Genomic DNA, 15,409 nt, shown 5'->3' on the forward strand with positions numbered 1-15,409 from the left:
CCATGCTGCCTACTGACCTTATCTAAAACTGCTACTCATAGGCTGTCTGGTTTTCAAGTTAGTTAAGGTTGGGGGGCGGGGATCAGTATCAGTGAACCTACTACAGCCAGAAGTGGAAATTCTCATAACTGGCTTCAAGTCATCCCCTTTAATGGGGATAAGACAAGGTCAACCTCTCTTTATGAATCTCTGGCTGGTCTAGAACTTGCAATGTAGACCAGGAAGGCCTTGAATTCACAAAGAACTGCTATCTGAGTGCTAAAAATTAAAATCATGTGCCAACACCCATTTGTTAAACAAATCTCATTTTTAAAAAATGAAACCTTTCTAGAGTACAAGTGCAAATGATATTTTTCTGGTCTCCATACTACTTAAGTTCAACACAACACAACAATGCAGCCTTACTCTGTTCATCCCTGTTCTATCCTGTCCTAAGATCCTGTTGTTAGATTTACCAGCACATCAAGCACCTCAGGGTTAAACAGAATTGTGCTAGTATCAGATATATTCTTACTAGCTTGGCTCAAATGAAGAGGATAGGACCCATTACTTCCAAGAATTCAGGATGGGACAATTTAGCCTAATGCACAAAAAAAACTTATGACTAATAAAACAAAGGGTGAGGGTCTAGACAAACTTAATGGCTGCATTTTGTGAATGGGTAGAGTGCTACACTTTAAAAAAAAACTAGCCATGAAGATATTCCATTCAAACTTCCTGTTCATAAATTACATAAAGGATGAAATATACAACACAAAATACTTCCTCTCTTTTGTTTATTTTATATATTTTAAATTCATATAATATATGAACATATATGTGTGTATATATATATATATATATATACACACACACACACACATATCAAAAATATTCTGTTATGGAACAAGCTGGCTCAAACCTTTGATCCTCTTGCTACAGCCACTTAAGTAAGGGCTTCCACTACCTATCTGATTTTCTGCCCCACTCCTTTAAAAATATTTTAAAAATAATTATAAACTACATGTAGGGTATGTGCACATAACTGCAGCTCCCCATGGAAGCCAGAGGCGTCAGACCCCATGGAAGCCAGAGGCGTCAGACCCCATGGAACTTAAGTCACAGGTAGTTGTGAGCCAACTGGGAATCAAACTCAGGTCTGCTGCCAGAAGTAAACTCGTTTACATACTGAGCCATCTCTCTAGTCCCACTGCCTCTATTTTAAATCAAACTTACCAACTCCCAACTGCCTACAAGTAATTTCCAATTGTCAAAATTCAAATTTATCTAGAATTTAAAGATTCTGTATATTGCATCATTTTAAATTGTTCAATAAAAACACAAAGCAAATACTAACAATGTTGAATGATTTGTTGCTCTAAATGTGCACACACACACACACACACACACACAGAGTCTTTGAATGTCCCTCGAATGTGACTAGTTCAAAAGAACAATATTCTTGGGCAAGAATATAGCTCAGTAACAAAGTGCTTGGCCAGCATGTATGAAGCTGTGAATTTAGCTTCTAGTATGATAAAAAGAAAACTGAGCAATATTATCTTTAATGAGTATATATATTTTGGCAGGTTTCTTAAAAATTTGTCTTATTTCAGTTACTTCTTGTTCTAGGTGAGATGATCTCAGAAGACATTAGTCTATTCTTAGCAGTGAAGGATTTCTTTTGTAACACTGAAAATGAAGTTCTGAAGTTTGTTTCATACAACTTTTAATCAGAATTAACCATACATAAAAGGTGTGTATGGCCTCTACAAAGTGTGACAGAGCTGCCCTACATCCAGATGCAACCCAGTACCAGCCTGGGCAAAGTCAGAAGAATTTACCAGCTGTGACATATGGGTAAGCCTTATTTTCATTCACAACCCCCAAACAAGGTAATGCTGTTATTAACTCAAGGACTATACATTTGTCTTTAATAAAAAGGTAAAATTTTTATTTTAATTTGGTACATTATTCTATACACCAAGACTTTAGGAATCCTGACCAAGTCATCCAACATATCAGTTAAACATGCTGTTTGTATCAAAATCAGAGCAATCAGAGACTTTCATTGTGTAAGAAAGAGCAGGAGAAAAGGTGAAGGCGACACGTAAAGAAACATCCGACACTTTGCCCTGACAGAAACGAAAAAAAAAGAAGGTAGCAGGTTGGAAGCCTGGTAAGGAGAGTGGGTAGTTCTACGTTTTCGTAACATTTATATGCTAATAGAAATAAACCAAAAGTGACAGGGAAACCATAGTATGTAAAAATACATCTACACTGTAAAGTTCAATACATATGTAACAGACACACCCACATTTTCTTTGTGCCCAGCTACTTCATTATTTCAGCACTGTTTTCAAAGCCTCCAGCTTGTCTTCAGTTCTCTTCCTGAATGTTTAGAATACCCGCTCCCAGGATCATATGTACCTTTTCTGTAACTATTTTAAACTCTCTGTATCGAATGGCCTTCCTCTGCTATTATCAACTGTAACACTATATGATCTCTTTCACCTTCTGTTTTATGTCAGTCTCCTTCACTGCTCTCGAAAATTTCTAAATTCAACTTCAGATTTGTTAAAGGGAGAATCAGGGTTTCAACAGGACCACAATTTCAAACATAAAAAAAACTCTGCAATCAGCAAGGTATCAGTAAGGTTTATTACTTGGCAAAGCTGTTCTCTAAGGTTTTAATACCCCATCCTGAAATTTCTGTACAAGGCGTAAAGGGGCCAAAGCCAAACTCTTGCTGCCAGCAATCTGCATACATACTAATTACATCACCACCATAGGGCTTTCTCCTTCCCCAACCCCCACTCTGGGCTCAAACAAAAAGCCAGTGTGCATGCACATAAAGCACATTTACAATGTCTGTGCCTCACACTAGCCAGGTCTGCTCTGCAAAGGGATTAGGATGTTTCTAATTCAAAACTGATCATTGCAGCAAGCAGCCAGAGAGCAACTATGATCTGTTCAGAAATGTACAACACACTCCTTCAAAACTCCCTTTCTAAAAATGAACGCTTTTTATCAAGTAACATATAAATGTTAGTCCAGAACAAAGAGCATCTCCACTCACTGATAGTTTAATGAAAAATATTTGTTTCAAAGTATACTTGCTTAGGACTTATTTTTACAAAGTAGAATGGTAACACTTTCTAAAATGCACTTTTAAAATAACAACCTTTTAAGGAAAAATAGAGTCAATCTGACCTTTATAAAGATAGGGCAAGTAAAACTCAGTAATTCACACATGCCTAGCTGTACAACTCATATTGGCCTGAGAAGAACACTATAAAAATAACAAAGGTTTCTAACTTCACAGATCAAGCCATAAGTATAGAACTACCCATCATGTTAATCATTATGAAAATTTTAAAGTTCTTATGTCTTTTTAAAATAGGTATTATTGTTTTTGTTTGGGGGAAGAGGGTCTCACACCATGGGCCAGGTTGTCCTGGGATGCACTACAGAGAACCAATCCTCCAGCAATTCCACTGCTGGGATGACAGGTGTCTGCTAACCCACCTAGCTTCAAATGGTTTTCTTAAACACAAAAAATTTTACCAGACTTCTACCACAGTTTTCTTTTTAAAATACACTCTTGAGTTTCTAGTACATAAGAATGTCACACTGGAGTTCTTATAAACCCATGGGTATAGAAACACTTACAGGTAGACTTCCTGGGGAAAGAGCCCCTCTGAATGGGAGCTTCAGAAAGACTTCTTCAACAGCTTTACTCTAAGCTACTGCTCTTCCTTAGTGCTTTTAATGGTGCTTGGCAAAGCAGGTTTCAGTCAGCACTTGCTGGACTGAAAGACCACATGGGTAAAGGCCATTTGTTCAAAACTTGACTGACGATACCTACAGGGTCCTACCATCGCCATCCTGAGAAATACTGACACAATTCTCAAAGTGTGGTATGGGCTGGAGAGAGGGCTCAGCAGTTAAAAGTGGTGGTTGCTTTTTCAGAGGACATGGGCTTGGTTGTCAGCATCCACACGATGGCTCTATAACTCCAATTCCAGAGGATATAACAGCCTCTTCTGGTCTCCATGGGCACTACATGGTACACATACATCCGACAAAACATCCATACATAAAATGAGTAATGTTTTTTTAAGGACACAATAATGACACCTTTTCTTCACAAGAGAGGTGAATACATGTCTGTAATCACAGAGTTTCTATGGGAAGATGGGAGGTGGAAATAAGAGAATAACCAGAAAAGACCTTGCCTCAAACAACACAGAAGGCAAGGACAGACACTCATAGTTGTCCATTCTTTTAAAAAAAAATAAGAAATGAAGCCACTAGGCAGAATTATTTTTGCCAGTATTATACAGTGTATTCGCAGCAGAGGTCTGATATGGAGCCTCCAACCTCACAATGCTAGCTTTCCCCCAGTGACAGGATAAGACAACTGACTTTTAGTTCCCCAAACCTTCCTGCTGGACTCCTACAAGCATTATCCATGGGACTTAATTTAGGGGTGAAGACAAGCAACAGAGAGTGGCACTGGAAACACTTTGGAGTACAGCATCTTAAATGAGGGTGGTGGACCGGGTTGCCTAGGGGAGCCAAGACCAGAGAGCAAACCACAGATTTCACAACACTTCACAGCTCTTTCTGCAGAGTAGCTTGCCTCTCTCTTCCTCTTCCTCCCCTTCCACATGACCCTCACGGTTCTCGTCCCCACCAGAAAATAGTGTAGCATTGTTACTGCCATAGTTTGGCAACATTACATGTCCCAACCACAGTGACTGGCACAGAGCAGGCAGCAAATATTTATTGAATGGAGCAAAGAAAAAACTGTTTCTATGGTCAAATAGGGACTTTAAGTGCTGCTTCTAACCTAGCGGAATAAGAAATACACCATAAGCGTTTAGTCACTGGTGTAAAAAGGAGGGTTTAAGAGCCCAGTCTAAGTTGAAGAAAGGCAACAGTAAAAGCCTTACCCCCCCCAAGCCAACATGCCTCAACAACAGCATTAATATGTGTTATACAAATACCGAGCTCAGAGAGCATATTTTAATATTTTAGACTATAAAAGCAAACACCATTACCCCAAAGATTGCCTAGATTAAGTCATCTGAACACGAACAGCAGTTTTGTTTTTTAATCCTCTCCAAATTGTAAGGTGAGAATGGGAAGGTATAGAAGAGACATCTCCCCAAAGTCCAGCCTGCCAAAGCCCCCTAATATCACACTCCATGGAGAAATGTCCTTTAAATCACTACCACTAATTAACAGGAGTTTACACCAAATCATTAAGTATGCACAGCCGGCATACACAAGGGGAACGCCAAGGCTAAACCAAATGGCTTCAAAGATGATTCCTGACCACTTTCCCTCTTTCCCTCTGGATGGGCATCCGTGACCAAAGACTTGGATACTAGTTCAGCTACTCTCACATTCCTTATAATGTGAAAATCTCTAGCGTTTCATGACAACAAAACTACCGGGGCCAGAGAAAGCCAAAAGCAACAGGGACCCCTTAGCCACTACGGGGGGGGGGGGGTGTGTTGGGAGGGGGGGTACCCAGCACGTTTTGACGTTGAGGAGGGGCGGTGAAGTAGGAAAGGCAGGGGGCTCTCATCTCTAGTGATTCACTGCAGGGTTAAATCCGTGGAATTTCAGGAACAAACCTGCCGATTCCAAAATACAGGTTAAGCATCTCGTCCACCATGAACTAGTTCTGCGCCCCTGCACCACCTCCTTTGTCTCAACTGTCCCTGCAAACTCGCATTCCAATGCCCTCCAGTAAACAAGCTACCTAAATGAAAAAGAGGAGGACGTTCTAAGTCTCGCTCCCTTTTAATTTTAGGGGGAAATACTGCAGGGTTTCTGGAGCCTCTTTCCCCAGCGGGGAGCAGGCCAGGCTCCACAGCGCGGGGACCTCGATCCCCCTGGGCCGGCGGTCGAACGGCGCGCAGACACTCGGCCACGCCGCCCTCGCGACCCCCGCCCGGCCTCGAGCTTCCGCTCCGGCCTCACCTCCGTGGATGGGCAGTGGTGCCAGCACCTGGCCGCGGACCTCGGCCTTGGGTGAGTCGAGCCCGTAGCGCCCGCGGTCGATGCGGAACGTGAGCGGGGTGCCGCGGCCGGGCTCCTGCACCGTCACGTTGATGAGCGCCGTGTAGTACTCCTGGCTCGCGTTGTCCGCTCGCGTCGGCCACAGGCTGCAGGTCAGCAGGGCCAGCGCCGCGAGCCGGGCCGGGCCCGCCCGCGCAGCGCCGCTCATGGTCCCTCCGGCCGCCGTCGCCGCCGCTCGCGGACCGGGCTCCGGGGCCGGTGCTGAGAGGCGGGGCGGGCGCGGCCCGGGCTGCGGCGGGAGCGCGCGCGCGCTTCACGACGAGCCGGGCACGAGCACGGCCCTCGGCGCCGTGGCTCTGTCGTTCGCGGCCCTCACGTCCGCGGCCCGCGCGCGAGTACGCGCCCGTGGGTCTCTCAGGGGGAGAACAGTGCGTCAGGCCGTGTGCTGTCAGGGCAGCTCGAATGCCGAGGGACCAGGCCTGCGGACGGAGCCACTGAGGGTACTTGAAGTGGGTGGGAAGGAGCGGTCCGGACTGCTTCGGGAGTGTCGGCGATGCCTCCTCAGGCGCGTGCCCGCCGCCGCCCCATTCCCTCCAGCTGATTGGCAACGCGCAAGCCCGAAGCGCAACCCCGTCCACTACGCATGCGCACAAGGCGCTGCCTGCTCCCGCCCTCCGGCACGAGAGCCAGGAGCGATCCAGTCACCTGCTTGCTGGCACCGGGCTCAGTGAACTGCCCCGGGCTTTATAGCCCGCTATGACCTGGGTCTGTGAAGCTTTCCAAGAACCTATAGAGATGCTGGAGATATGACTAAAAGAAACTAAGCTAAACGTTAAGGTTTTAAATTAAATGTCTTTGAAAGCTAACCTTTCCACTGGGTTGATTGTATGCTGTATAATAATAATTGACATCGGTCTGGAGGGTGTCTTGCGTTTGGGGCCCAGTAGACTTGGACCCAATAAGGCATCTCAGTGGTCAACAAGGTCTGTTAGAGACAGATGAAAACTTCATAAGGTTGGTATTGTCCTCTTCCCCCACCCCCACTCCCCCAGCATACCCAAATCCACAGATGCTCGTCTCCTTTCTGTAAAATGATACAGTACCCGCAACATTTAACAAGGGCTCTCCTCTGTTTCTTCTGTAATTGGGCCTCTTCTCACTGGATGAAGTGGACCATGGTACCTATTCTCAGGATGAGACCCTGGAGTTGCCAGCCAAAAAGTCACAGGCTATGTTCAGAGCCTGCATGGGGCTTTCTCTAGTAAGAAAATCTCCTCTTCCCCTCCCATTTGTTGGTTTATCCTCTCTTTGCTAAAAATGCTTAAGGCCCCTAGTTCTTGCCCTTAGCAGCAAGGGTTTTTAGTGTGTGGGGTGCTTATGCCCTCAGCAAGAAGTGATTCTGCAGAATCACACACACACACACACACACACACACACACACACACACACATGCACACACGCTACAAAACTACAAAACCAGGGCAGAATAAAGAAATAGCAACGAAAATAATTTTATGGTTGGGGGTCACTACAACATGAGGCACTGTATTAAAGGGTCCCAGCATTAGGATGGTTGAGAACCACTGGTATAAAAGTATATAGTAAATAGGAATATAGTGTTTGGGGTACTTGGGTGTGGGAGGTCTCCTGGAGGATGTGGGCTGAAGTCTGAATGGAGCCCTCAGTTGCCTGTTAGTGAGCTACCCTCATGCCCACCTTGACGGGGCCATTTCTCTGTCTCTACCACTTTCTCTGTCTCTTAAACCTCTTTACCTGTCTCTCTTCCCATTTCTCAGTTCTTAAGAATGCCTCAACCACCTGTATGTCCCATGTCAAATTCCCTTCTTCCCAGAGCTCCACTAAGATCTCAGCTACCACCTTCCCAGGTCTTATTCTCTTAAGAACTTCAGTCTGTCAGGATCTGATCTACTTACTACCTCTAGGTGTGTAAGGTCATGTGTGTAAGACTCACTGAACAGTGCTTGGGGGACTCCAGGGGTCAAAGCCTAAGCATGTACCCATGGGCAACGCTGAAATTCTCAAAGGATTGTCCAGATTTTCAAACCCCGCCTCCTCCTTCTCTTCCTCCATAACCTCCTCAACATCTCTTCTTTCTCTTGTGCTTCCTCTTTTGTTTTCTTAAAATTTCTCAATGATCCCGATTGGCCCTAGAAAACCTGGCTCTTATTTTACTATCAGCATGTTTACTTTTACCACGACTCCTAGTCTGATTTTCTGCCCCACAGACAACCACTCTAATGTACTTAATGTGTCTTTTCTTTGTGTTCTTGCCACATTTGTATTGTCTAGTGCTATGTACTTTTTAATTATTCAGTAATACTGGGTTGTGAATGTCTTCTGTCTTTCCAGCATTACCCTGGGTCTTTACAGTTATTAATGTCTATGTTGAAATGTAACAAGGGAGAGCTGGGAAGGTGGCTCTGGGGTAAAGTGATTACTGTGGAAACGTGAGAAACTAAGTTCTGAACCCCAGAACTCACATAAAGCCAGACATGGTAACACATGTCTGTAATCCCAGAGTTTCTATGGGAAGATGGGAGGTGGAGATAGAATAACCAGAAAAGACCTTGCTTCAAACAACATAGAAGGCAAGGACAGACACTCATGGTTGCCCTCTGACCTCCACACGTGTACCATGGCATGAACACAGCCACACAGACAGTAAACAAGCACACACATGTGGTTCCTAAGGGATGTAACCTCTTGTATGTGCACCCAGTGAATGTTTCCAAGGTGAGAGCCCTTTTGTAATAACCAGAACAAAACAGAGAACAGCATTAAAACCCTAAAAATCTCTCTGGACGCCTCATGACGAACACCCCGGTATTCTTAATTCCTGTGGCTAAAGATTAGTTTGATTTACATAAATGGAACCACACAGCACATACTCATTGGTATCTGGTTTCTTTTCCTAATGTTATGTCTTAAATTCATTTTCTGTCATTTTAATTTAGTCATTTTTAAAAATTTCCTGTGTAGTATTCCACTATTGATTTATCCATTTTCCTATTCATGTGCATAGTTATTGATTTTTCTCTTGGGACTATGAAAAACAGAGGTGTTGGGAAATCTGTTTTGTTTCTATGCTGACACACCTCCTTGCTGTCCTCCTCTCCGTGTGCTTCTGGACTTTGAGCCTGTGGCCTTACTGATGCAAGACAATTGCTCTGCCACCAAGCAGAGCTATGCCGCTACAGCCTATTTGTTATGGCTTGAATATTCATTCCCAAACATTTAAGTGAGGTGATGTAATCTCAAGGTCATATGGTGATGGTATTTGAAGGTCATTGGGTCAGAAGGGTGCTGGCTCATGAATAGATCGATCTATTTATGGATTTGTGGAGTAATGGACCAATGAGTTACTGAGGAATGACTTAGTTATAAAAGCAAGTGGAGGTCAGAAGTCAACCATGAATGTCTGTCCGTGCCTTGTATGTTGTTTGAGGCAAGGTCTTTTCTGGTTATTCTCCTATCTCTGGTTTGCTGGCTCTGATCTTCCCCGTGATACCTTCAACCATGATAAGATACAGCAAGAAGGCCCTCCACAAATGGTGCCATGATCTTGGACCTCCCTGCCTTCAGAAGCATAAGTCAAACACATATCCAGCCTTTATCAACTTCCCAATTTCAGGTAATATAACATAGCAACAGAAAATGCACTGTGTCAGCAGGTTTGGGTGTTGCTGTCTTGTATCCCCGAGAGTGTGTGCTTTAGAGTTGCAGGGCAGGGGTGTACTTACCTTTGGCAGAAGTACCACTATCTTTTCTTAGCTATCTTCCCTTTATCCCAACTCGATTCTCTCTTTTCTGTCTCCATGTTAGAGTCCTCCACTGATCTTACTGATCACATTTTATCCCCAAACTATGACCAAGGATAAATTATTACAGAAACTGGTCCAATACTATAAAGCAGGCTTGCTGGAAGTGTGTTCTATGGCTCGTCCAATCACTAGGGTGCTACAGGTGGCCTATACCCCTAATGCAGAGCCATGTAGGAACTGCTTCTAATGCTAGTGTATTCACCCAGATTCACTCTCTCCTCTTTGTGAATGATGTGAACAGGCATGTCTGGTTCCTATAATAGCTTCACAGAGACAGGCTTTAGGGTCCCAGAGTCCAGTCTTTGAGCCATCAGATCCAACACATACTGTCTTAATTACTTTTCTATTGCTGTGATAAAACACCATGTTCTAGGTAACTTACAGAAGGAAACATTTATTGGGGATCACGATTCCAGAAGATTAGAATCCATGGTCATCATGGCAGGGAGCATAGCATCGGACAGGCAGGCATGTCTCTGCAGCCTTATTTGAGAACTTATGCCGGGCAGTTGTGGCACACACCTTTAATCCTAACACTTGGGAGGCAGAGGCAGGTGGATTTCTGAGTTTGAGGCCAGCCTGGTCTACAGAGTGAGTTCCAGGACAGCCAGGGCTACACAGAGAAACCCTGTCTCGAAAAACCAAAAAGAAAAAAAAAAGAGAGAGAGAGAGAGAGAACTTATATCTTCATCTGAAAGTAGGAGGCAGAGAAAACTAACTAGAAGTGGTATGGGCTTTTGAAACCTGAAAGTCCATACCCACTATTGACACGCCTCCTCCAAAAAGGCCATACTTCTTGATCCTTCCCAAACAGTTCTAGCAACTAGTAACCAAGTACTGAAGCATATGAACCTATGGAAGTGCATTTAGGAGTGGGAGCAGGGCATTCTCATTCATTTTAGCCAGATGTAGTAGTTTGCAGCTATAGTCTCAGCACTCCAGATCTAAGGCAGGAGAGTGACTCAAGATTCAAGACTATATATATACCTTGAGGTCCAGTACTTTAAAAAAAAAAAAAAAAGTCTCCTATAGCCCAGGCTGGCCTGGAACTCTTTATGTAGCTGAAGATGACCTGGAACTTTTGACCCTCTGGCTTCTACTTCCCAAATATTGGGATTACAGGTGTGCCGCCACATCTGGTTTTAGAATGCCCATTTCAGTGTTATCTTCCCCTTTGCAGTGAGTGATTTGGTTTTCAATGATAGCCTTATCACCTGTTGTTAGGTATCATCCACTTGGCCAACACTGAAGAGACCCTAGATTCTATCCCAATCACAAAGGAAAAGAAAGCACATGGGGGAGTAAAAAGAAGGGAGAAGGGAGGAAGGATTCTTTAAGAAAATTATTTGAGTAATAATTAAATGGGACCTGAACATAGTGAAATTCCAAAATTGATTTTTATAAAAGTCAAAATATAGGACAACCGATAGAAAAGAGTGGGAGCAAGAGAGAGACACCCAGGCCTGGGCTCACATCAGTGGTACGCTAGATCCTTTTGTTAAGTGTTCAGGAATTTAGAGGGCCAATTGTTAAATCATTGGTACCCTGAAATTGACCATGATATTGGGGCAACATTTACACCATGGAAATTGACAGTCCCTAAGAACTAGGATGTTCTCAGAATTCTGCATGCTCCTTCTTTCCCTCTCCCTTTATTTCTTCCTTATTTTTCAGGGTGATTTATATAAAAACCAGTGTTTCAAATATGTGTTTGGCCACAGGTCAACTGGTTGGAATCTGCTTGTCTCATTATCTCAGGGTCAGCATCCCTCTATGAAATAGAGATAAGGTTCCTGGCCCCTCTAGTTTTAACAGGTTCTAATCTGATGATGAGCTTCTGCAACCCATAAGCACTAGCCAGCACATTTCCTCATGACTTGTTGCTAAAAGAACAAGGACTTTGGAAAGATCTGGGTCATGGTCAGGTGAGTCTGAAGTCCTAGAACAAGGCAACCTGAGTGCTCGGGGTGCATCAGTGCACACTTGGGTACCAGGAGCCATCCTGTTAACCAGGGGACAATTATAGAAAATCCACAACATATTTGTGTCATCAGTTGTTGTGGAATGCTGCCCTCTAAGTATAACAGCCATTACCACTTTAATTAAAGCAGCTGTGATCACCAGAAGAGGCCAAGGAGGCACCTGTTGACTTTTCTCATAGAAGGAATGTGGGGGTCTCTGTGACCATCACAGCCAGCAGAGTAATGATCCACGGCGGGCAAAGGTAAGTCAGTTCAATACAACTAAGAGCTAGTGTTGGCTCAAACTTTGGAAGACTGGCCCCCAAGTAGTTTATTTAAGGCATATTTAACCACAGTGCATTTTGGTGAACTCCTTTCTGGTGATAACTAACTCGATCCTGCGTGCAAAATAAAGCTTAAGATGTGGCCACATCAAAACTTTTGTATGTAATTCTGCCATAGCTATAGCTGGCTTTGAAAGATCCTGGAGTTTATAGAATGGGAAGTTAACTTGAGGGGGGACTTCATCTCCATAGCTATAAGGGCACTACCAGTGCTCCAATGAGACTTTATTAACACTGATGTTTTGGGGTCACCCACACTCCTGTGAATAGCCCTCACTACAGCTCCCGTAAGCAAGCTCAGTAAGCATATGACTTCCCCAAGCTAGACTTGTGTGGAACTTTTCTTTGTTTTGTTGTTGATCAATGTGGTACGCCGTGTTGATCCATTTTTGTGTATGTCTTTCCAAGAAAAATTCACATAGCAGTGATTCTCTCCAAAATTTAATATTACTTAATAAAAAAAAATGGCCACTATCTGAAGGCTTTTTAAATGGCAACTTGCTACTTTAATTTAGCCATGGTCATTACTGTTTGGTCGTAAATGCTCTATCTTTACATGGTTTTCATTTTTGCATGAATTGTTTGATGGCAGCTTAATCTATTTTCCATCACTATAGAAACGGTCTTTTATAAAAAGAACTTAGCTCACCGTTCTCCAGTGGGAAATCTTGTGTCATAAAAAAGATGGGCACCTCCTAGAATAAGACCTGGTGTTGACCTTTGGCTGCCATATGCACATGAGCACACAGGTCCTCACCACTCACAAGAATAGGCACTCACACACATGCACACGTGTGCGCGCACGCGCACACACACACACACACACACACACACACACACACACTGAGGCTTTAAGCTTGTTTTTAGCCAAGGACTGCACCACTCAAAATTTACCAAGAAACATTGAGTTCTGCAATTAGTTTGCCAACAAATAGGTGCCTTGTATTTTTTTTCTGTTTAAACACTGGTATCATAATTACCATAACCTTCTTTATTTTTCATATGCCAGGAACCTCAGAAAAAAAGGAAGTGGTCCAGACTTCCCTTACCTCTAAGTGGATGGTCTAGAGGAAGGAAGCTAGCCTCCTTTCCTTTCCTGCTAGAGTCTTTTTAGGGAAGCCACATGGTGGAGTGCAGAGGGATAGCCTGTCACATTGACCTGTCCCACAAGCCCAGGGCTCACAGGCCATACTGGACACTATGGCTTTGGTCAGGTGAGATATAAATACTTGTATAAATAGATGGGCTGGGATGTAGCTCAGTTGGTAGAGTGCTCACCCAATATGCAGGAAGCCCTAGGCTTGATCACCAGCACCTCATAAATTAGACATGGTGGTACAACACCTGTAATCCCAGCACTTGAGAGGTAGTAGCAAAAGATCAAGAGGGCAAGGTGAGCAGAGGAAGGTTGAGGTCAGATTTGGAGCCTGTTGTGTGTAGTAGAGTAGAATTTAATTCTCCAGAGGATAGTTGGATGAGGAAATCAAAACTCAAGTGAAGTAACTTCTTTTCCCAGCAGATGAGGCTTAGGTAAAGGCCAGGGATGTCAAACCTAATCCTGGCTGGTCCCAGGGTACTCCTGCATCTCACCACCAGGTTGGCGCCAGGCTCAAGATTCAGATGAACTATATTTCCTTGCATTTGGCTCAGTCCAGGAAGCCAGAGACTTGACACTGAGCTCTGTCCAGGAATTTGAGTGGGTCCTGGGCCTGATCCCTCCCCTGGGATGCTGAGCTGGGATGAGCTGCCAGGGTGGCTGCCCTTTTAGTAGAATCGAAGGCATCACTTTGCCCTTTGTCAAGATCCCTTTGGTCGGAATGATGAATGATTGAGCCACAAAGAGCTAAGAGAGCAAGTAGGTGACAGCTGGCTGGAGCCAGCCTGCACCAGCCGGCCTTCTTGTCTGACCGTTGGCGCTTAGGCTGACTTGAAGTGGACATCCTTAGGGTTCTGATGGCTCCTCCACCAGGGAATTTATTGTACCCAAGGGGCCTTCAGCACATAAACAACAAAAACAGATTTGGTCAGCATGTACAAAAAAAGATTGTTTGGGGAGGCTGCTCCGCTGCTCTTCTACTTAAAAGGGAAGATAGCAGGACTGGCCTCAGAGAGAACAGGACACTCCGACCTGTACCTGGGGACCTGAGCAGCTGGAATCTGGGGGCAGCTTCGTGAGAATGCTGCACGGCTCAGCTAAGTCATGAGTGCATTCCTCCAGGTTTCCCACTGAAGTTCTCGATCTAAGCCAGATATACTTCGACCACCAGCCAGCCTTGCCCAGGGAGTATGAGATGGCAGAGAAGTTGCCCCACCAGGGCCAGCATGAGTCAATGGGTGTGAGACAAACAGTGGTAGTTTATCTGATGCAGGCAGATGCTGGCATGCATGGTCTCCCTGACCTCACTTCTTGCCAGGTGAAATCTGGCTACTTTACTCCAGAAATAGAGGTGGGGTTGTAAGCCTCTCTCTTTAGACATATCATCTATCATGTTTTAGGAGTCACCCAAAAGACCTATATGTAGAAACTTCATCTCCAAAGTCATATATTGATGACACTTGGATGTTTGGGAGGTAATTTGGGAAGGGCTTTGGTGATTACATTGGTAACTGTACTCTCCCCTCCACCATGAGCAGGCCTGAGAGACCTTGTTTACCACAACAAGGTCAAGTGATAGGATCTAGGTGGAGTTACCCACCTTGGCAGCCCGGAACACAGAAGCAGAACTGCCCCTGGGCTTGCCTTGAGACATCTCTGACCGTGACCTGGACCGGACTATGGATTATCCCACCCATCTGAAACCAGGAGGGGTTGTGGGTTGGGTCTTCCCCTTTAAATTGAGAGCTGAACATTAAAGCTTGGGGCCTTGATCAGAGAACTTTGTCTTGGCCTCATCTCTTCTCGCCCTCCTTCCCCCTTCAATTCCCAGCCCCCCTTTCAGGTGTACCCAGTTTACTTGTGGCCGTGGGCAGCTACAGGTAACCCTGAGAAAGAGACCTAAGATGGCAGGCTTCTGGCTTCCCATGTGATATCCAATGCTATCTGAGGATTCTGTGGAGTCTCAACAGCAAGACTCTTCCCTAGATACTGAGCTGGTACGTGGAACTTTCCAGCATCTATTCAATCAAACTCAGGTCTTCATGCTTGCATGACAAACTTTTTCATAGTGAGTCATCTCCCCAGCCTCTGACTTTAGTTTTTGAAACAGGGTCTTGTGTAGCTCAGGCTAGCCCTGAACTTGCTCTAGTT

General features: G+C 44.5%; 1 protein-coding gene across 3 annotated transcripts in view; it reads right to left on the reverse strand.

The window, feature by feature from the left end:
- The window catches only part of Rnf130 (ring finger protein 130), a 104,380-nt gene extending 98,058 nt beyond the window's left edge, over nucleotides 1-6,322 (reverse strand). For 2 of the 3 annotated variants that reach the window (XM_034505627.2, XM_034505624.2), the window contains exon 1: nucleotides 5,977-6,321. In XM_034505627.2, coding sequence (XP_034361518.1) covers nucleotides 5,977-6,223 — 247 coding nt within the window. In that variant the 5' untranslated portion in view covers nucleotides 6,224-6,321. Of the gene's footprint in view, nucleotides 1-5,976 lie in introns of all 3 variants that reach the window. The other variant, XM_034505625.2, reaches the window with a different exon arrangement.
- Nucleotides 6,323-15,409: the final 9,087 nt, after the last annotated feature.

Source organism: Arvicanthis niloticus, chromosome 6 (genome assembly GCF_011762505.2).
Source record: "Arvicanthis niloticus isolate mArvNil1 chromosome 6, mArvNil1.pat.X, whole genome shotgun sequence".
Taxonomy (NCBI): Eukaryota; Metazoa; Chordata; class Mammalia; order Rodentia; family Muridae; genus Arvicanthis; species Arvicanthis niloticus.